The sequence below is a fragment of the Chaetodon trifascialis genome, chromosome 16 (genome assembly GCF_039877785.1).
Source record: "Chaetodon trifascialis isolate fChaTrf1 chromosome 16, fChaTrf1.hap1, whole genome shotgun sequence".
NCBI classification, from domain to species: Eukaryota; Metazoa; Chordata; class Actinopteri; order Chaetodontiformes; family Chaetodontidae; genus Chaetodon; species Chaetodon trifascialis.
In genome coordinates, this window is record NC_092071.1 from 1459401 (window position 1) to 1481279 (window position 21879).

A 21879-nucleotide genomic window follows, 5' to 3' on the forward strand; every position below is an offset into this window, starting at 1 on the left:
ACCCTCAGCATCCTCTTTAGTTTTCCCCAAAGCTGAAGAGAAACTTTGTCCTACTTCAAGATGTTTGAGCAGAAGTCAGCGTGTGATGTATCTCAGTTTGAGAGTGTCATTTATGTAAATTTAATGAAAACAGACATCAGTTTGGATTGTGTGCATGTTGTCATTTAATGTGTTACATCACATCAGAGCAGCACAGAGGACGACTGTCATCTAAAAAGCTCTTTAAGGAAACACTGAATCCTTAATAGAACCAAAGCCGCTTCTGAGCTTGAAGTGGAAAGACTAATTTCTAATTTGGAGGGTGATGCAGAGACACTTCTGTCACAGAACACAGAGGGACGAGGGACAGCCTCGATGTAGTCCAGCTGTGATGGCGGGTTAATGATGTGGCAGGACAGAGTCGCCCTCTTCCATTGTTCATGTTTCTCATTTCATTGTCTTTGTTTCTTCTTTGTGTTTTATTGTTTTCTCATCATCTGTTCTGTGTTCCATCGGACTTCTCAGGTTATTCTTTCACAAGTAAGTTTCTTTCCTCGCTGTCTTCTCTGCTTCATTTCCTTTGTACTTTCTGTATTAGAGCATTGCTTTTTAAAGAATCGTGTAACGTAATAATGATCACATCACGTCCTCCATAGAAGGAAAAAAGACCCTCAAACCTTGAATTTTCTTTCCTCCTTCATCAATATCATGACTCATTTCATTACCTGTTGTAATAATTTCCAGACAGCAGTCCATCCCGTCACTCTGACGTGGCTTCAGGTTTGTTTAGCGCTGCTGTCGGTTGATGTGACAGACTTCCAGCCTGTAGCAGTGACTCATTTGTACCGCAGTCCTTAGTGCTGCTGCTTCTTTAGTATTGCTTGCTCGTAACATCTTTCTTTTGGTGTCTCTCTAGTATAAAGTATATTGCACTTGTGCACTGCAGCAGTTCAGCCACTGAGTGTTACATCAGGTCTTTCAGACTGTTTCTGTCCTCAGAGACATAATAGAGTTGTATTATCATGTGGTCATAATGTCAATTTGCATATTTGCTTGTAATGAAGTTAAAAGCTGGGCGACTTTGCAGTAAATGGCCCCATATGGAAACATGAGGTTTAAATATTCCCAGAAATCTTTAGGATTCCCATTTGTGCTCACAATGTGCTTTTATTGTGGAGCAGTAATTTGGCCACTGATGATCGTCTCAGAGGTCACAGGAATGCATCTTAACAGAGGCTGTAAATGCCTCCTGGTCTCTGCGGAGGTGCAGGTGGGGACGGGCTACAGCTGTCTTTTCACAGAGCTCGTGCTCGCTGCTGCTCACCAAAAGGTTTTTACAAACTGCTCTTAAATCCTCGGCTGCAGACTGGTGTTTGTGTGCAGCAGTCCTCAAGGCCTGCATTCAAATCTACAGGATTTCCTCTTTAGAGTCATGTCTTTTGATCATATTATGAATATTCCAGCCTGAAGATTCAGGTTCCTGAAAGCAGACTGTGATGTGTGATATGTTAAACACATGCTCTGATCATAACTGGGATGATAGTGTATATGAAAATGCAGTGAAATGGCACATGTTGCATCTTTCTTCTTACTTTATAACGCTCAGTTTTAGATCAGTGAGTTACATGCAAACATGTGTTTTTACAACATTACCTTTGGCACCGTCTTGGTTTAAGCAGAATAATAGTGTGCTTGTTCTGCCTGCACGTGTCTTCAGCTTCAGAGGGGTAGAAAGCTGGCCTTTGTAGAAATTTGACAACTTGAAGTAATTGTTGTGGCTGTAAATGAAACCACAGCGACCAAAACAAAAGGCAGCTGGAGTGAGCATGAAAGGAGAGGAAGCCGACGCTGTACGCTCACTGCTGAACATGCGGGAACGCAGCAAAGGACGCTCGACAAGCAGCTCACTGAAGTCCTACAAGCAGCTGAACGACTGCACTCCTTCTTCTTGCTTATCTTTGTTTCCACGACAAGTTTCTTTAATGCTTGCAGGCATTAGCTCTAATTAGAGGAAACTTATTTCGTGTTAACTTGTGCTGTGGGGGGATTTGGCCTCAGCTTTTCCCTGCATGTTAACTATGAAGGAGCAGGGGCCACAGTCCAGCATCCAGGGGCCACTTTCTGTTCTGAGGGCAGTGGTCCGAGGAAGTCGTTCTTAATGTGGATAGACATATTTTTTATGGAGGTCGATAGACATCGCAGTTATGATAACAGCCGCTCAGCTCTGTTGGGTCTGCTGTCTGAGCTGCGTCCTCTCCCCCTCCTGCAAGTTTAAGCATACGACTTTAAACCCGACATGCTCTGAGCTGAGAAATGCCTTGATTCCCATTGCACAGGATGTAATACAAACAGCTATAAGGCGTCCCTGTTGTTGCATCGATGCTGTTAAACAGGAGTCATTGTTCCACATGAGTGTTTCAGAGAAATTCACCAAGACGGCATGAAAACAAACGTGCCCCAGCGCTGAGCTGCTCGGCTCCTCTCACCATCTTTTCACCATCTTTCAGTTTCATCAGAGATCCCACCCCCTATCGCTGCCACCAGTATGGCCCGTAGTGAGTATTCCAGTCGCGCAGTGTGCGGTGTGTCTCCTTCACCTCTTCCCCGCTTGGCTTCACAGTTAGTGTCGATGTCCATTTATGTGGTGGAGTTCATAGGAGAGCTCGCACACCCTCTGTAGAGTAAAGCTGCAGAAAACTACAACTTCAGCAGCTCAGCAGCTTCACTAACAGCCCTAAATCCTCATAGGGGTGATTTCACTAACATTTGTCAAGACATGAAGGTCGTCATTCTAACCACACCATCAGAGTTTAACATGATTAACACAAGGTGTGTGTTCATGAAGAGTCAACACAACACACACTTAAAGCCTCTCTGACTGACCTTTGGATTAGTGAGAATGAAGACGCTGGTAGACCTCTGCTGTTTTTAGTCGGTAGCATGTTAACAGGCAACATGCTCATTTAGATAGCCGGCTCCATGCTAACACCTCATGTTGTGTGTTTGTGTCATATAGAGTTTACTCTAAGCACCATTTTCAACAAGTATTTTCAACTATGAGTCATTCAAGGTCGCTGAACTCTGCTCTACCACCACAAACACGACGTCTGAATGTACGCAGCGTACATCACAGCAGCGTTAGATTACCAGTCAGCCATCGTTGATTGTGTGACGCAGCAGTGTTTGCAGTCATAACTAAACGTCCACCTTGATTCAGAAACGCTGGAACCTGTTTCTGCCTCTTCCATCGACATATTTTAGCCACTCTGTCACTGCTGACTTCTTGTACTTGCTGTGACAATGCGCCCTAAACAACATAACCAGGAAATAGACTGATCCATTCCTCCTCTGCCTGTTCAGAAATCCTACACAGCCTCTCAGGTCAAGCCACTGATCAGCGACACCTCAGACTTTACTGTGCCAGCTGCTTCTTTTATTTAGTCTTGTCCTTTTTCAAACGTCCATGTTAGTCTTTATCATGTTTAGTCAGCCTCAGGCAGCAGATCATGTTGAAGAGTTCAGTCCAGTCAAGCCAAAACCTTTTGTTGAATCTTCTCATTATCTGATGAAGAACAGGTTGAATGATGAAGAACGCAGCTTTGCACACAGTGTCTAGTTTACGGAAAACATCCAGATTCCTCTCAAATTCATTCAGATGCTGATGTGACGGTCGAACAAAAGCATTTTAATGTCATCAGATCCATCAGTCAGCTGTTCAGCTGTTCGCTGCTCGCAGGCTGTTCTCTATGACTCTTCAGCCTTTAGCTCGTTAGCTCGCTAGTTTTAGGCTGAAGCTGCTTTAAATAAGCCTGAGATCAAACTGAAACATCAACAGTTTACACCACGACAGTTTCACATCGACACCCCCCAGTGTATAACACACACACACACACACACACACACACACACACACACACACACACACACACACACACACACACACAAAATGAATGACTGTGTGTGTGTGCGTGTGTGTGTAGTCCTGATGTACAAACAGAGCTGATACGTTGACAGAAACACACAGTGTAATGTTTCCTCTCAGAAACATTTTAGTTCCGTCTTTCTTCGTCAGCATGTCGATATGGTCAGTGTGACGTCGGTGTCATCTCGTCTTCATCGTTGGCGTACATATTTATTCACAGTTAATGTTAACGAAATGAACACGAAGCAACCACACGTGACCGCTTTTTGCGTTCATTTTAAAGCAACATCTGAGGTAAGAGTGTCAGCCTGTGTGTGGCGAGAGGTCGCTGCAGTGTTAACTGTGTTCCTGCTGATGTTCTGTCTGAAACTCTTTGTCCTTGCAGCGTCTTTTAACCAATTCTCTCCATCTGAACACACCTTAATGACATTTGTCAGACAGCCTTGGCTTCCATTGGACTCACCCTTGAATTGTTCATATATGTGCTGCAGCAGCCTCTCTGTGTTTCCTGCATCAGTCCAGCGTCACAGCTGCTTTTAGACTTTGTTTCTCCCGATGTTTCATGTGTTCACGCTGTCATCTGCTGTGTCGTGTTTATTTGGCATGTTCTTATCCTCGATGGTGCAGCTTCCTCTGCTGCGTTTTCCTCGTTCGTCTCCTCTCTAATGGCAGCCTTGGCGCTTGAGCTGACTGTAGCTCATAATTCAGATTGGCATTAATGTCGTAAACATTAGAAGTAAAGAAAACCTGTCAGAGGAAAAGCTGCTGATTATCTGGATGCATGAGGCACATCTCAATCTTAAATCTGAACATCAGTTTGTGTATTCACTGATCGATTTGACGTGTTTCCAAAAGCCCAAACTGAAGGTCTGTGACTGCTTCATATATTCAGCGACATGTTTTTTAAGTGTATTCAAAACCGATCTGTTTATGGATTTCTGGATTTCTCTTGGTTGGTTGTTTGTGTTCCTTTTGTGTCATTTTGTCTTTAACATTCTTCATTTGTTTTTTCTGTTGTGTTTTCATCATTTCAAAAATGTTTTGTGTCCCCTCCCCTCCCCCGCCTCTCCCCGCCCCCTCCCTCTCCTTTATTTTCCTTTGAACCAATCATGTGCGTGCACATCATGTGACTTTGTCATATGGCTCTTGCATGGTGCTGATGATGTCGTCTTCGCTGGCCGACAGAAGGTAATTTTTTTTGTTGTTGTTGTTTAGTTTGAGATCAGCAGAGATCATTCAGAGCGAGTCAGAGGCCCAACTTTCAACACTTCCTGTTTTCTTTGGCCATGTTTCATCCATCTTAGGCTCCTCTGTAGTCAACATGTAGTGAACACACTTTCCTTGTTCATCTTCAGACTTTATCCTCATTCTAGAAGATTTGGACCTTTTTCATTGCAGCTGTAAACTTCTCTTAGTGCCTTGTTAGAACATATTCTATGTAGGAAATCTAACATTATAATGGCAGAAATACACACCAGGGCTGCTTTATTTCAGAGCTGTGAAGTGATGGGATTGTTAGCTTTGACCCACATGTGTTTGTTCAGATCCAGGTCAGATTTCCAGACACTGGACGCATGTCTTTGACTTTTCCAGAGCGAGCTAAAACATATTTTTTACAGCATGCCCTTAAACTCTGAGTGAACTTCATCATGAAGAAGACTTTTTTTTTTTTTTTTTTTTTTTTTAAATATTCCCCTTCTGTGAACTCATTTTCTCACATCTTTTCCATGGTGGCCCCAATAAAAGCTTCATTAAAGTTATTTCACTGGAAAGAAAACATGGATTCTTGGAAACTCACCAAAAGGCCTTTTCCTCTTTCAAAGGCAGTGATACAACACACACCGCAAATCTAATTATGATTGGGGCCACACATTTCATCCCATCAGTTTTTAAATATCACTTTGCATTTGTTCCCTCGTGCTCATTTTCTGAGACGCTGACGCTGTTTCACAGTCTCCTCAGTCAGCCTGTTAATGAGGGCAGGTCTGAACGTTTCACTCCTTTTTCTTTGTTTAAAACCAGAATCATTGAAGGAAACTTTGAACTGAGATTATTAGTGAGGAAATGGATTATCTGGATGAAGATTAGCAGGATCATTTAGCATCATGTTAGCCTGGAAGAATCAGGTCCAACAGTTTGCACAGCTTCACTTTTAATCCAAACACTTCTTTTAGTGTTCATCATACCTGGTGTGTTTTTCTTGTTTCTATAAAACCTTTGATTAGAAATTAAATGTGTATGTTGGTTTTGACAGCACTCTGTTTCTTTCATTTCTGCCAAAATTAGCTTCAGGTAGCGTTAAATCTTTCAAACAGATCTCACCTTTTTTACCTTTTGGTTGTTTTCTCCTTTGTTTTGAATCAGTCAAACATCACAGCACTGTCACAGAGCGCCTCTAACTGCAGCCTGCATCTCGCCCGGCTGAACGAAGCATCACGCTCAGCCCAAACGCTAACTCTGCTGATTTTCCCCAAATTAGCTGCTGTAGCTTCCACTGATTGGAGCACAGCAGCTCTTTGCATTACTGCAGCATGCAAGCTTCTTCTGTTGCCTCCTCCTCCTCCTCCTCCTCCTCCTTCTTCTTCTTCTGCTGTTTCCCAAAGAAAATGTCCGTCCTGTCTGCATGTGTCTCTGTCTCACATCTTTTGGTACTTGCATTTCTACACACAGTATTCATGAAGAACCACAAAAATCATTAATCTCTTTTTCTTTCTTCACAATAATTGATATTAATTTGGGCACAAATCATATTCTCATGATTTTCAGCAGCAAGTATTGTATCAGCTGGAACTATGAACCCAAACAATCGATGTTACAAAGCTGAAATGAAGAATTTCTTTACATCCAGCAGCATGTTTTCAGTACCTCTCTCAGTCCACTTCTGTCTCAGTGCACGCTGGACGATGGGGGGGGTGTCTCCACGTGCTTCCCCTCCGACGTTTCCAGCTTGCACGGAGAAGCTCCTCATCCTAACAGCCACTTTCTCTGTTTTAGCCTGAGAACAAACTGACCTCACCCAGAATGATGCTCGTGAATAACAATGCGTACCTGCCCCCACGTGACTGCCGCTGCTACTAACCAACACTGTCTGATTCACTTCCAGCATCTGTCATGCTCACTCCAGTCTAGTGGAATGCAGTTTTCAGGCAGCGCGCTCAGATGATTACGGAGGATCACGTCAAAGTGCCTTCATGCATATTAATTTAATTAACCACTAACACTGATGTTTGAAATGCTGAATGCTGGAACCATGAACCCTCACATTTCTGTCTGTCCCTTCAAGTGTATGCTGTGAAATGTTTGTTCCCTTCACTTCCTCAAACAGCTCGCCAACAACAGCACATATTCACATCTGCATCAGAGCTCAGGTCTTATAATTACAGCTCTTTTGTTGTTATCACATTGTTAGCACATGCAGAGCAACAGCTGAGGCATCATGAGGTAGTCAAATTAAAAACATAATAAGGCTAACAAGGTGTGTAACCACTCAGTACATAATTAATGAGTCTGGGTTGTTAGTCTCCTGCCTTACAGCACTTAGGGTGGCATGAGGATAAATGTCAGCATCACTGCAGGCGCACACGAAACACCTCGAGCTTCCCTCCCACAGGCCTATGTATATATTATTAGAAGTAATAGAGTAACATGTCCAATCAAGGTCTACAGGCTCATTATCCAGCAAGCCAGTAGTTATTACTCAGGGGGACAAAGCAGATAATGAGGAGACTGAAGGAGGCAGGTTCAGAGGCAGCCCACCGCCCTCAGTCCCACCAGCCCAAATCTGTCCGTGATAATCGAGCACTCCCTCACCGCAGGCTTGAAACTTTACATCGAGTCCAACAAGGTGTCCAAAGTCAGCAACAACACACTCATTTCCCTGAAAACATGACCTTACCGCTATGAGCAAGGCAACAGTGTTATTTGACCGTTTCCTGATCTGCTGCTGCTGTAGTTAAGTTTGGTTTTGGCACAAAAACCACTTGGATACGAGAATCTATTTCCACGAGGTTTCAGTAATACTGTGGTTGTGGCTGAAAAACAACGATGACAGCAGGGAGCAGTCAGCAGCCCCCTGCGTCAGACCCCTGTGACCCCTCATGTGGCCCTCAAAGTCAAATGTTTTCAATGCAGTTAACGAGTATCAAAACCATAGAAACAAGCAGCATAATCCTCCTCTGCCGTCCACTCAATCGTTCAGAAATGTTAAACACGCTTTTACTTTTCCAAACCGTTTCTTAAAAACCATCCATCCTCAAAGCTCTGACCTTTTTCCACCTGCCCATCGAGCCTGCGGGAGGCGGCCGCCCGAAATCAAAAGACAGACTTCAGCGGCGCATCACACAAACCAAACGGCTGCTGCTGTTAAGGGATGAGAATATTGACAGCGCAGCATCGATCTGGTGCTGGCAGAACATTGGGTTCAATGCTACGTGCTAATCTGTTAGCATACACAGTGTAATGTGCATTGTGTTTCATGTCATATAGATGAGGCTTTATGTATTAAGAATAATAGCATGAGCTAGTCCTGACTAACTGTATGTGTGTTCAGAGCTGCTTTGATAATGTTAGATAAGTATTTCATAGTGTGTGTGAGTGTGAGTGTGACAGAGCTCGTCATTACATTTAATTCAACTATTCTCTTACATGTGGCTCTTTTAAGATAATTACCATATTGTCGTATCTCTGCAGAGTTCTTATAATCTCTGCTGTGATGCTCTGTTGGCGTCTCGGTGATTGTTCGAACATGAGCGTCACTCTCATGCGTTATCGCGACGTCTGCTGTCACTCAGCACGTGATAACATGGAGCTCTGGAGCCTCTGATCTGCAGGGATTTGATTTTATTGTCTGAGTTCTCATCCTTTAACAGCTTAGTGTGCCACAAAAACTCTGTGTCCCTTTAGGACAACAAAGGATGAAAGCCTTAATCACACTCTGATTACTGCTTCCACATCTGCAGTGTCCTCTGATTGCAGCGCTTGTTGCAGTTTGAAGAAAAGCCTCTTAAAACAGTGCAGGTCAAACTGGCAATCAAATGAAGTTTTAGCTTAGCTGACCTTGAAGACACAAACACACTGAAGGCAGCGTTTGTTTAACTACCACATTTATGTCGACTAATGGTAATTCATTGGTTTGTCCTGTGCAGGGGAACCCAGTGCCCCCATACTGGAGGGCAAGCCCCAAAACCGGGGCAATAGTCTGAAGGTGAACTGGATCAAGCAGGACGATGGCGGGTCTCCAATTAAACATTACCTGGTCAGGTACAAGGCTGTGAGTATCCCAGGCAAGGAGGTGAATTGGTACCACTTGGCTGTTTTGCATTTTTTTTTTTCCTATTCTTAAAATGTTTCATAAAAACTGGTTTGTTTGGAAATGTTCACCAAACCAAGCTGGCAGGAAGAAACAGCCAGCCTCTGTCAAAAAACAGCTCCTGAGTGCATGAAGACACTCCTTCATCTGTTTTTATACCTTTAAAATGTGACGTTATTCCTCCAGTGACCAGATTACACTTTGAAACAACAGCACAATCATCAGCATACGTTCGTTTGTCCTCCACGAATTCAGAATGACCAACAGGCATGTTGTCAACAGGAAGGCACAGTGTAGACCGACCAATCAGGAAGCCACGATCCCTCACTGGCTTCCCAGCTTTGAACACTAAGCCGCAGAGACCCCTGCGGGGGACTCAGCCTCAGACTGTGGCAGATATTCTTTAATGTCTAGCTCTGTCCTTGTATTTCAGTGATTGAGCTAACTGTCTCACATTATGTTCACGTGTCCGTCATGTGAATAACACCTCTGGAGTTGATGCACAGCGATAAAATGCTGCTCTCCTTGTCGAAGTTGTAGTAAAACGAGCATGTGGACTTTCTCTGAAACGTTGAAGCAACTCTTGAAAGCCCTGAAAATGCAAAGTTCCTCAGTTGTGAGTTTCCCCCAGGAAACTTCACCAATGCAGCAAATAATTCATGCAACTGATACCAGACACTCTGATCCCCAGTGAATGATGCTCACTCTTATTGGGACTGTCTGATTATCCTTAAGCTGTAGTTTGTGAAGTTATTAAAGAACAATGTTCTCCTTCATCTTCTGCTCAAAGACATGTTTGAGAGACTCTTTCCTCTGCTCCTCTGTAGAATCACCACATCCTCACTTGTTACCCAGTTGTGAGTCTTGTCCCCTCTGCTTTCCTTCCTCAGAAGCAGGTATCTGACTGGAAACCGGAGATCCGCCTGCCTCACAGCAGTGAGTATGTGGTGCTGAGCGGCCTGGACTGGAATACAGAGTACGAGGTTCACGTGGTGGCAGAGAACCAGCAGGGCAAGTCGCAGCCAGGCGTCATCTCCATCAGTACAACCACAGAGCCCACCACCATCCCAGGTACTGCTCCCATCACCCCGCCCCGAGCGTCCACACACAGCAGCAGCAGTGCACAAAGGCCCCGCCGTGACCACAGAGACTCTGTTATTTGGATGTTTGGCTGCCAACAACAGGCCCTTTTTCAAAGCTGGCTGGCTTTACGGTCGACATGCCGTAAAGCCAGTCTGTTAGTGTCCTGATTAGTGCAGCGACAGAGTGGGAACGTATGATCCCACAGTCCCCACTGAGCTGAAAACGGCTGTTATTGGCAGGAAGCAGCAGGTTACATGTAATATTCTGTCCTGTACAGTAAGTTATAAAATGAGGAGGTGCAGCACCGTCTCACAAAGCGATGTGAAGTGAGCACAGACTTGGAAATGAGTCTGAGGTGTTGGAGTCATGAATAATCAGAGAGCATGAGGCTCCTCCATGAAAGGATTTCATCACAGCACTGTGAGCTGGATGTGACATTACTATTAAACTTTAATGCTTAGAGTTAGAAAAGTGAGGCCTTATTTAAGACGAATGTTGGATTAATTTTACTTTCCTCTCCAGTAGTTATCAATGACAGAGTTTCTCTGCAGCATCCAAAATGTGCGATGCTACATGAGGGTGTGCAGCTGAGCAGAGGCGGCAGAGCTCACTGCTCACGCGTCGTCGCCGAACATTTAGAGCCAAAACCTTCATGTCAGTGAAAATACTCGGGTCATCCGACATTTGCTTTGCTTTCCTGTTTCGCCTGTTTGTTTACAGTTATGTCACCTCCACCTAATCCTTTCCTCTTGGGGATGTATATTTCTCTGTTTTTCATGCCTGGACCACCTGATTTACATTTTAAAACATGCTCACTTCACAAAGTTTCACAGGCCGGGCTGCACCTATTGATGAACTACAGATGAAGAGCAGAGGCGCGCTGGCGTTATGTTTCCTCCTCTTTGATGCTCTGCCGCTGCAGATAAAGCTCAGCATCGTGGCACTCTGCTCTCCGTCGCTCCTGTAAAGCTGCTCTTAGTGCTCAAGTTCAGTGGGCAGCAGAGTTGGAGCAGCTATCAGTCGGCCGCAGAGCTCTTTGTCCAGTTAGCATCAAATACGTCTCCCCGGGCGGTCACGGTCAGCCTTTGCTCTGTTGTTGTGTCGTGTGTGAGGTGCACATTTTAACTGGGCTGCCTCCCCATTGCACAAAACCTGAGCTTTAGAGCAGGTTAACCTTCTGTCTCATCCAGCTGTCAGCTTTTCTTTCTCTCTGCATCGCTCTGTCTTTCCTCCATCCTCACCTTCACTTTCCTCACAGAGGAGATCTTGATTGCTTCAAATAGGTTTCAGCTGTCAGCTGAACATCAACAAATCTGATAAAAAAAAATTACAAACGAGGTTTGAAGCACATTAATTGGGCTCTCGCACGTCAGACCTGACATTTCAGAGGAAAAAGTGGAGCGAACTTTATCATTATTGATCACGTGCTGGGAGTGATCCGTGCCTTTAGAGGCCTGTGATGTAGACAGTGAGTTCACAGTGTGTCGAGGCGCACAGTGTTCAACTTAAAGAGCACGATGGAGCTGTGACGGAGCCTCGAACATGTCAGAAAGAGACATTTGTGGAAGTGCTGGACAGATTTAGAAATATTTCATAATGGCTCCTAAGTGGTCAGAATTAGCTTAATAACTATGTATTATGACTGCATTTGCAGGAAGTGACAGACAAATGCAGCATATCCACGCTGCTCAGGTGTGTTTCAGAAAGTCTGTGAGCCTTTTCAGGAAGTGAAACTGTATATTTGAGCCTTTTCTATATTCGTGACACCTTGAGGAGCTGCAGACACGCAGGAACAACAGAAAGTATTGAGAAACAAACTAACAGGGATTTTGCTTTTGGATCTGCTGCCAATAAGAAGAATCTAGAGTAACGCCACCTCTATCCTTTAAGCCCGGTGTAGATAGAGGACGTTATCGAGCCAAAGCTTTTACAAACAGACAGAAGCATCTTTCTCCCACATCATCCTCTCCTCTCCCTCTATCAGCCTCTTCTTTCTCCTTCCACTGCCAGGTTTAGTGGGTCTCACAGTTCAGGGTCCATGACCGCCTGAACGTACAGTGTGGCCTCGTGAGGTGGGGACGCAGCCCTTCCAGTCTTTGCATGGTGCCACTTCCAGCTGGATTAATTTTGTCCGTATTTTACTGGAGAGCCTGAGAGGCGGCGGCTGCCAGTGCATGGCCCATAAAGACAGCAGTTATTTTCTTTTTCATGTGCTTGCTGGGCAACAGCCATATAGCAGTGGGAGGTTTGGATCACTTATAATACAACCAGAGCAGAAGTTCACATGGGCTTCATCCAAGTCAGCCCCCCTTTAGTCCTCGTCCTCGTTTCTCTTTCCGTCCCGGGATGTCTCGTTTTGCTTCCAGTTGCTGTTGTTTTCCTTCACTTCAGGGCTCGTGGGAAATTGCTGAGGTGTATTTTTAGCTGCAGCATCTGCACTTGATTTCTGTAGGTTTCACAGCTGTTTGCGGTGATGTTGGCTTCGAACAGCTGCTCTTTTTTCGAAACATATCGTGGCTCTATACGCTTAATTGGCACTGTGACGCAAATTGTGAATGCAGGGTTGATCTGAGGGTGAGTTTCAATCTGTTTAGACGAGTTCTGCCTTTCGTGTATGGAACACATGCTCAGAAAGCCACAAACATATTGACCGAAGTGATTTGAATGTATTTCAGAACAAAGGATCTCTGAACACACGCCAGTGTTAAATTACCTCCTCTGATCTGTGGAGTCTGCTGTGTGAAAAACCTCTTCAGAATCTGGCTTCCTGTTCTCTGCAGGTCCAGCTGGGCAGCATTTGCACGCCACAGACTCACAGGAGGCAAAATGCTGCCCGGCTGAAGAGACGCAAAATGCCATCGTGACTCTCAGGCCAGAAAACGTTGGTCAGTAAACAGTCTAATGCAGACAGGAAAGTGGCAGGTGTTGACTGATCCATCCAAATCTCCCCGGCTAAGGTTGACTTTGGAGTAAAACTACAAAAACAGCTATTAACTTTTGCCGTTGTGATAACATGAGATCACCCATCCATCCATGTCGTAGACCTGACCCTCATAACCAGCTTCTGTTTTGGATGTGTAGCTTTGCATGGGCCGCTCTCCCCGCCATGACCCGTGGTGTGACGACGAGGTGCTGCTGCGCCCTCCTCCGTGTGCACACCATCACACCACCCGTGTGTTTGGTGACGGACTGTAGAACTGGAGAATCATGGGAAGAAAACAGGCGTAAGCCAGAGTCATGATTTGTTTTTCTGAAACATAAAAGAGCTTTTCTGACCTGATGTTGCGCCCTTCATTCCTTTCCAATATCATCTCTGAGAAACGTCATTTGTATTCCGCTAAATTGCAGCAGCAAATCGGTTTTGAAGGAATCATAATGGCGCCTGAATCGCAGCCTGATCAGCGTAATGAGGAAACGCTTCTAATGAGCGTTTCTGCGAAGTTGCAGAATGGAAATCATAACGTGAGCTAATTTATGATGCTCACGCTGCTGTTTTCTCTAATGTGAGTGTTCCCTGTTACGATTTTACAAAACAATTAATTAATCAGAGTAAAGTCCTTCCCTCATAATTACAAGGTTGTTTCTGTGTGGTGCTGCTGCAACAAACCAATCCGGTGTCACCACAGGCCAAAAGGGAGCTGCTGATTGGACAGTGGATAGCACAGCAGCCTTTAGCCTTTAGACTCTGCAAAGTCTCATTTCTGTCCATAGTGTCTCCATTAATGAGTGAATGGGTGAATAAATGAGACTTTTGGATCAGCTTTACGCGTCAGCGGCGACTGAGCACCGCTGGCTTCACACCACTGGCCATCACGAGTGAGAGATAATAGGCTGGCTCTCGTGGATGTGCTCTTGCATCCAGGTTGTCGTCTGTCTCCTCCTAAACGCTCCCATCATGCACCGCGGCTGATTAAAACCCAGAGCCTTAACGCTGAGCGCTCGGCCTGTCCCGTCTTTGAAACGTCCTCCTTTCTGTTGTCATCCTCCATCACGTCTTCTGTGTGACCCTCCACCCACGCCTGCCACGCACCGTGTGTCATCTGCCGTGCTACTAACATGCTACGACTTCTTTTGACTTCCTTTTTTATTCCTCGATTCAGTCTCTAATAACCTTTCAGACTTGTATTTCTGTGTTTCTGACCTTATTTTTCTATCTCTCCCTCTTTTCCCTCTTTCTCTCCTGCTTCCCCCTCTCTCCGTGTCCTCCTCCTGTCTTCATGTGTGATCTCCTTGGGCACCTATGGACCATGACATTGCCATACACGCAAATTTCTTTCTCTATTTTTGCTTTTGTTATCTTTTTTTTTCTTGTCACACTTTTCTGCTGTGATTCTGTCATTCAAAAAACAAACTGTGTGGATGTTACCATGCCTGCTCGTCACCCGTGGTTGGTCGATAACCTCAGCCACCCTGGGCTGCCGGTGTGTGACGTACAGTCTGGCAGTTCTTCTGCTGTCCATGCTGACTGTGCTCTGGCTCTCATAAACTGAATTTGTTCAAGGAGAAAGAGGACGGTCTGAGCCTTTGAAATCTTTGGGCCCAGACTCCTTTGCTTTCTATGCCTTTTGACCCTTGTGCAGCCACACACAAGATAAAAAAAAGATGAAGAGTCAAGACATTGGTTTATGAAGTTATTACAGGGTGCTCAGTACTTGCATCATTCTCAAATTTTGGGGATTTGAATTCTGTTAATATTTTGTTTTCATCTGTTTTCATGTTGTGTATGAATAGATCCAGAAAGGGCAAATTCTAGAGGGTTTGGTCTCTGTTGAAAGGTGGACTTTGGGAGCTCTGCTGGGACACGACAGACAAAGTGAAGCCGCTTTGTTTTAGATATGATTAGTAACACATTCATAATGCCTTAACGTGACCTTTAGAGGGGCGATAAAAAGAATAATTCCCTTTGTCTGATTATGTGTCTACAATGTGCTAACCGGAAATGGCAATTGTAAAGAGACTTTTATTTTGGAATTTATTGCCTATTAAACAGACACATCATTCCACTGCTATGTCACAAATGACATGAAAGCATGAACACTGCATGAAAGCTGACATGAGGCATGAGCCAGTATTCATGAATGTTGCTATGCAGCTGCTTTGAAGCCCCCCCCAGTCAAGCATTATGAATGTGTTAACCGACGAGTGCAAATGCTGTGCCTAATTTCTGTTTTTCTGGATACGAGCTCGAAATGTCCTGCCCAACAAAATGAGGAAAGATAACAAAACTTCAGCATTGGTTATGGTCCAGACCGTTTATTACTTTCTGACATTATAATATGCTCACTTTCAAATCCATTGTTATGTAACCGCCTTGTTAGGAGAGGACATAAGGTTGTGCAGAAAAAACTAATCATGTTTGTGACAAAGTGTACATACTCTTTTCAAACTGACCTTCAAGAAATCAGCTGTTTTTTTTGATGGTTCATGTTCTCTTTTTACCTGAAAGCAGAGAAATGTCTAAAAAACGGAAACGCTGTTAGCAAACACTAAAACTTTCATTTTCAATAATGTGAAATTATTCTATTCTGAGACATTTTTGTAAGTACATATCAGTGTATTTCCATGTAACCATTGTAGGGTTGAAATAAATTGTGTTTCTTTTTCTTTCATGAAAGTCATGGCTTTCTGAAGCTTTGGTCACTGGAACGTGCTGAGATGTGTGACGGCGCTGACTTTACTGACTGTTCAAGCTCTGCATTGTGAAGCTGATTTCAGCCCCTTTTTTTTTTCCTCTGGAGCTTTAACGAAATGTCTGTATTCTGCATTCAGTGTTGCTTTACACCACACACGACTGTTAAACCCAGATGTTGAAAGATTAGCGGCCGGGCTTTAGCCTAATTTAAGAAGGTACGATATGCATTTTGAACAAATGGTAAACGTGTACAGCATGTAGAGGCTTTTCACTTCTACAGGAGACTTCTCATTCTGAGCTACCTCAGCCTCTGTTACTCAGTTTGTTTTTGCACAGATGGATTCTTTTATTTATGGCCTGATATGGCCATATATTCATGGTCTGATACAGCAGAAAGAGTTACGCAACTCGCTAGCATTAGAAAAAATCAGCGCTGGTCGCACCAGACTTACCTGAGTCCAACGTCATTTCTAACTGAGGTGGATTTCAGGTTTGCACCAGCTGAAATAGTTCAAATGTAGGCGTGAAGTGAAAACTTAAAACTTAGAGCAGCTGAAAAGTCCTCTGTTAAACAGCTCGTTTTAAAGGTGTGGTAATGTTGAGGACGAGTATATTATACTGACTGTTCGTACACAAAGTACTCCTGGACCAGTACGCAAGCTAACGTCAACATGGCTTCACACGATGTTACGGGCTAGTGAAGTTTTTGTTGACTGAATCTGACATTAGACGCTGATGTTATCGCGTTGACGTGTTATCAGCTACGCTCTGAAGGCTATCGTGCATTTTTTTCTAACGTTAAAATTTAATCTGCCCCACATCACAGCACCGTTAAATTATCTCGTGTTGTAGTTCACGTTTCCACCACCTGATGTCACTCTTGTCATTTTGCACTCGCTGTCCTCTTACTCATAGCTGGACCAACGGGCCACAGACGAGCAGCAGCAGAAGGACTTTGATTTTTGTCCTAGCTACTGTAGCTAACAAGCTAACGTTCAGTCAGAAACAACACAGAAATTTAATCTCTATAAATACTTTTCCCTCCAAACTAAACATGTTTTTAGTAATTGCCTTCCGAAACGACCCTCGATGTTCAGATCTCTTCAGTGTGTCCACCCTGAGATCCCCTTTGTTTTAGTCCCACATTTGACAGGAAGCATAATTCATTTCAAAAATCAATTCATAATTTAATTATGTATCATTTTAAGCGTCCGATTCAGCTGATTCTGTCTTGTTATTGAGGTAGTCCTGCAGTAAATTTAGAAATTTAAAAATCTCTTCTTTAACCTGGAAACCAACAGGCATCAGTCTGAGAAATGTGACTCCTCTGTGCAGTTTCCATTTGTTCAAACGTTTGTCCTGCAGAGTGGAGCAGTGAGAGGATGCAGAGCATTAAAGAAGAGTCTAGAATCTCCTGCAGTCAAGATCAGCAACAATTCAATGTGAGACAATAAAGCGTTGACACACTTTGAGTAACCAGACAAACGTGGACGGATTGTTTGACCGATGATCACTCCTTTCCTTCTTTCTTCAGCACGCTCTTCAAATGCAGACAGTCAGGAAACAAACATTCACCTTTTTTCAGAAAGAATATTTTTGTCGTCATCTGAAGCAGCGTCAGTCCGTCGAGCTCTTCAAATGTCAAAGGTTTTTCCAGCTGGTCCGTCACCTGTGGAGGGGGGCGCTGGCTGTGGCTTAGGCTGCAGAAGCACCTTTCTGGCCTTGACGTTATTCACCTGCAGGTAGAATAACTGTGAGGAATCAGAAGACAGATGAAGATTTATCTTGCAGAGACAAAACAAACACCTGTAGACTTCTCCTTGTGGAGGCTTCCTGTGGGCTGAAAAATGGCCGCCGGCCTTCTTCCCTTCCTGGTTTGGATCTAAAGAGAGTATCATGTTCCATCAGTTTATTATCTCTGGCACTGCTGTTTAATCTCAGTTAAATCGTGTCAGAAGGATAATAAGAGCTTACGACACCCTTGAGGTGTTCTTTGTCACTTGTTGGTCCCTCCTGTTGTTCATCAGTGCCTGCTGAGTAATGATAGCGCTGATCAGTGCTGAGTGATATTCATTTTTGCTAATCAGGATCTTCATCTTAGTGTGTGCAGACTTACTTGCACTGCATATAAACAGAATATTTCTCGTCCCCGAAGCGAACGGTGGCGTCATCTGCTGCATACAGACTCCAGCAGGAGCTCCTGTTGCAGTTCAGGAGTCAGATCCAGGCTGAAATCACTCAGTTTGTCAGCTCCATGGGCCTAATGAGATGTTTGTATGGGTGGAATCAATTAAAATCAAATCAGCTGATTTATTTAAGAGATGAAGCAAGTTGTTTTTATTCTGTAATCTAATGTTCTTCCACACTTTCTCGTCTCTTTCATCTTCTTAATTGTCATTTCCCACAACGTGGCTCTTTATTACAGAGCGCTGCGTTTTGTTTTTGTTTGTAATCAGACGTAATCAGATGGAGAGAACTCTGACTGAAGCGTTCAGCAGAAAGCAGAAAACAATCAGAAAACCTCAGTAATCATCTCCGTTAGCATCGTCGTCCCTCTGGATTTAAGGAGATGTGAACTTCTCTCTGATGCTTCCCCTCTTCATCCTCCCATACTTCATAGATATGAGTCGGCTCCTCATATCTTTTCAAGTTGATACACACATCAGTTTGCAGCACATGCTGCTTCACTACAAACTGAAATGTTCATTTAAATGTGTGAAATCCCATCCAGCCTGCATGAAGAGCTTCCAGAGATCTTAATCAGTCAGAGGAGTCAGTTTTCAGCTCGGCCTCCTGGAGCCAGAGAGGAAAACCGAGTCTGAGGTTGGTGTTATTGTAACGGTGGTGCAGTGCCACACTGTGGCTGAGCTCGGCGGAGGCTCCAGACGTGTGGAAGAAACGTGAACCAGCCAAATGAGGCCAATGCAGCAACCACAGAAGAAGAGCAGCAGGGGGAAAAGGAACCAAAGAACAGAAGGAAAGCAAAGAATAAGAAGTTGATTATGATGAAGATAAACCGTGAAGACTGATTGAAGGATTTTCAGATGACCAGAATCTGAATGACAACATTATTGAGATGAAAATTCATCCCACCAGTCTGAACTAGTTATAGTCATTAACCTCTGGGTTCCTCTCACATTCTGCATATTCCTCCAATCGATGTACTTTCTGAAAACAACTGTGAATCTGTGAGTTTCACCAAGTGAAAAATATCTTCATAACAACATCAGGTGGAAAAGACGCTGTGACACGAGGTGTTTCCCCTTTGAAGAGACGTGATCAGTGACCGCAGATCCCACCATTTTCAACCTGTCAGAGTCCTTCAGGTCATGTGAGAGTCATCAAAGATAAAGACGTGTTTACTCCAAGCAGATTTCAAGTGGAAGTACTGAAGTAAACTCAGTCTCCATATTAAAAAGATGCTTCATCTTTTCCGTAAAGAAAAGGAAAACAGAGAAGCTACTCACAGCAACATGATCAAAGCAGTTTGCTGGTGGAGAGGTGGAGCAGCTGAAGAGCGATCCAAAGAGAACCTCAGACCGTCTCCACGTCTGTCAGCGCTCACGGATCATTACTGCAGCGTGGCGTCGGACCCATCGTCACGGTCCTGCTTCACGCCCTCTGAGCTTGATGGTGAGAGCCGGCTGATCCTGGACGGACGTGGTGACGTGAGCAGCAGCTGGCTGTTTCAGTCCGATCCTTTGGTCTGTTGGACCGCTCAGGTTTGGCACTAATGGCCTGTTTTACTCCTCGGTCAAACCGTGCGTCCTCTCTGTCCAAGATAAGAACAAATTAGGCCTGAAAACTGTTTCTGCTGCTGCAGAGGAGCGAACGCTGTGTGTGTGTGTGTTTGGTCTCTGCAGCGTACACAGATGATGCTCTGATGGTGCCTCACACACAATGTCTTTACCTTCTTCTGCATGTAGTTATTTAAGGCAGCACCAAACCGTCTCCTCTAAACATCACAGACGTGTTTTGATGGGACGTCAGTTCATATCAGTTTCCTCAAATTCAGCCTTTCATGTTTGGGATCATTAGAATCAGCAAAGAAGGAGGCAGCGTGATGTGAGGCAGCGTTTGAGAGGCTAAATCCAAAAGTCTGTCGTCGTTCTTCTCTGTTTTCTGTTCAGATCAGCAGCCTGTATCTGAAGCATGTTCGTGCTATAATGATGTAGAAGTTACCAGTATAAAGGTTTCAGTACACGAGTCCGACAGGCTGCCCATGCTGGACATCGACCAGTTATAGATTTCTCAGGTGTTTGTGGTTTCAGTGAAATTGAGGCTTATCACATGCAGTCTGTTATCAGCAGTCTTCTGGGGAGCTGGCTCAGTATTGTACCTGACGAGCCTGTAAAGAGAAATGTTTGTGTAGTCCATCCTGACACGTAGATTTGTGATTTCTCCCTCAGTGAGAAAACCCCCCGCGGCACGAATACACGCCACATGATTTATTATGCCTGTTAAAATGCAAATGAAGCGATGGGCAAAGGAAAAACAAGTGTTGTCTGCAGCACTGTACACGGAGCTGTGGCACGCTCCCGCTATTTTGATCACAGCCATCAGAGAAAATTAAGGATTGCATACGACGGTGCAGCCGAGGAGGCAGCGATAGTGGGAATAAATGAAAAGTCGAGACTGACCATGGGCCGTGCTCTCACTTGCTAATGTATCTGTCGTATAAGTGCAGTAAACACAAACATGACATGTTTGAGAGGCGTGAAAAATAATTTAAAGGGAAAAGTTATCAGTCACTGCGACGCCTGTGGCGCCGCGGCGGTTTGCGTGCACGGGGGCGCAAATCATGTCACCGAAGGCCAAACGGCTGCCGGATTGTGAAAGACGCCTGTTTTCAAGTCTGAATGTTAAGACTTGATATGTGTCAACAAGACTGTCCCACTTCAAAGGCCCAGAGCGCCGCGGCCAGCGTTTGCCCTTCGTGGCAGCGCTCGTAGGAGCAGAGTGTTTACAGGATGTAATAACGGACGGCGGTGTTAAACTGTGCAGCCTGGACGTGTTCGTCACCATACAAACAGAGAGAGGCGTCATGTGATGAAGCGAGACGTCAGCTCACCCTGTAAACCTGAGTAACGGATCATGCGGGGTCAGGGTTTCGGGTTTCGATGGGACAGCTCGTCGCCTGCGTCTGGTCTGATATCAGCCGCTGTTGAACATCACGTACAGATCTCCTCACAGTGCTGACAACACGCTGCAGGTGAGGCCATCAAACATGGCGTCGTCCTGAAGCTCAGGTGCCACAGGACACGTGTGCTGTGTCTATTTCCTGCTGCTCCTCTGCGTCTTCGGGACGTGGTTATTATCAGTTTCCATAAACCTACAGATGGTCCTCGAGCTGCAGAGTGCTGCACGCTCTCCTCAGACAGTTTGATGAGCCCTTGATCCTTTACAGCCACAGTCTTTACCGCCTGAAGCAGGGCGTCGCTCACCTGGAAGAGAGGCTGCAGTTCTGATGAAAAGACGAAGAGATTGCTCGGTGGCTCTGACGTAATAATAAAGTTTTAGACAACGAGTTTCAGATAAACACGAACCGGCTCGTGATCATGTGACCTGCTTCATTTTGTTTTCCATGATGGGCAGTAAGGTGTCATGAGATGTCAGACTGGACAGAGATTCTGAAGGGACATTTTAAAGCGTCTCTGCATCCCGTTCCACCTTCATGTCCTTTCATGGGACAACATGAAGGCGGCTTTGAAAAGCAAACCTTCCAAACAGCTCAAAGGCTGAGACGGCGCCCAGCAGCTCAGTGTGAGTAAGTCGGCCTTAAACACGAGTCGTTCGTATGAACCTCAGTATGAGTCAGTTTGTTAGCGTTGCACCCCAAACCTTCGTCCTGTTTCACATTTACTGGTAAGTATCTTGTGTTTTATGCCCGTTAAGTTTAGACACCTCCATGTCGTTTCATCTGAAAGGTCATTGAGCTGTACGCTGCAGTTTCTT

General features: G+C 44.7%; 1 protein-coding gene across 6 annotated transcripts in view; it reads left to right on the plus strand.

Annotated features, from left to right (window-relative positions):
• Positions 1–21879, plus strand: part of ncam1a (neural cell adhesion molecule 1a) — a 221899-nt gene that overhangs the window by 191384 nt on the left and 8636 nt on the right. For 4 of the 6 annotated variants that reach the window (XM_070982425.1, XM_070982427.1, XM_070982426.1 and 1 more), the window contains 2 exons: positions 9046–9170; positions 10100–10280. In XM_070982425.1, the coding sequence (XP_070838526.1) occupies positions 9046–9170; positions 10100–10280 (306 nt within the window). Of the gene's footprint in view, positions 1–9045; positions 9171–10099; positions 10281–14697; positions 16273–21879 lie in introns of those variants that run through there. The other 2 variants (XM_070982431.1, XM_070982430.1) reach the window with 1 other exon arrangement.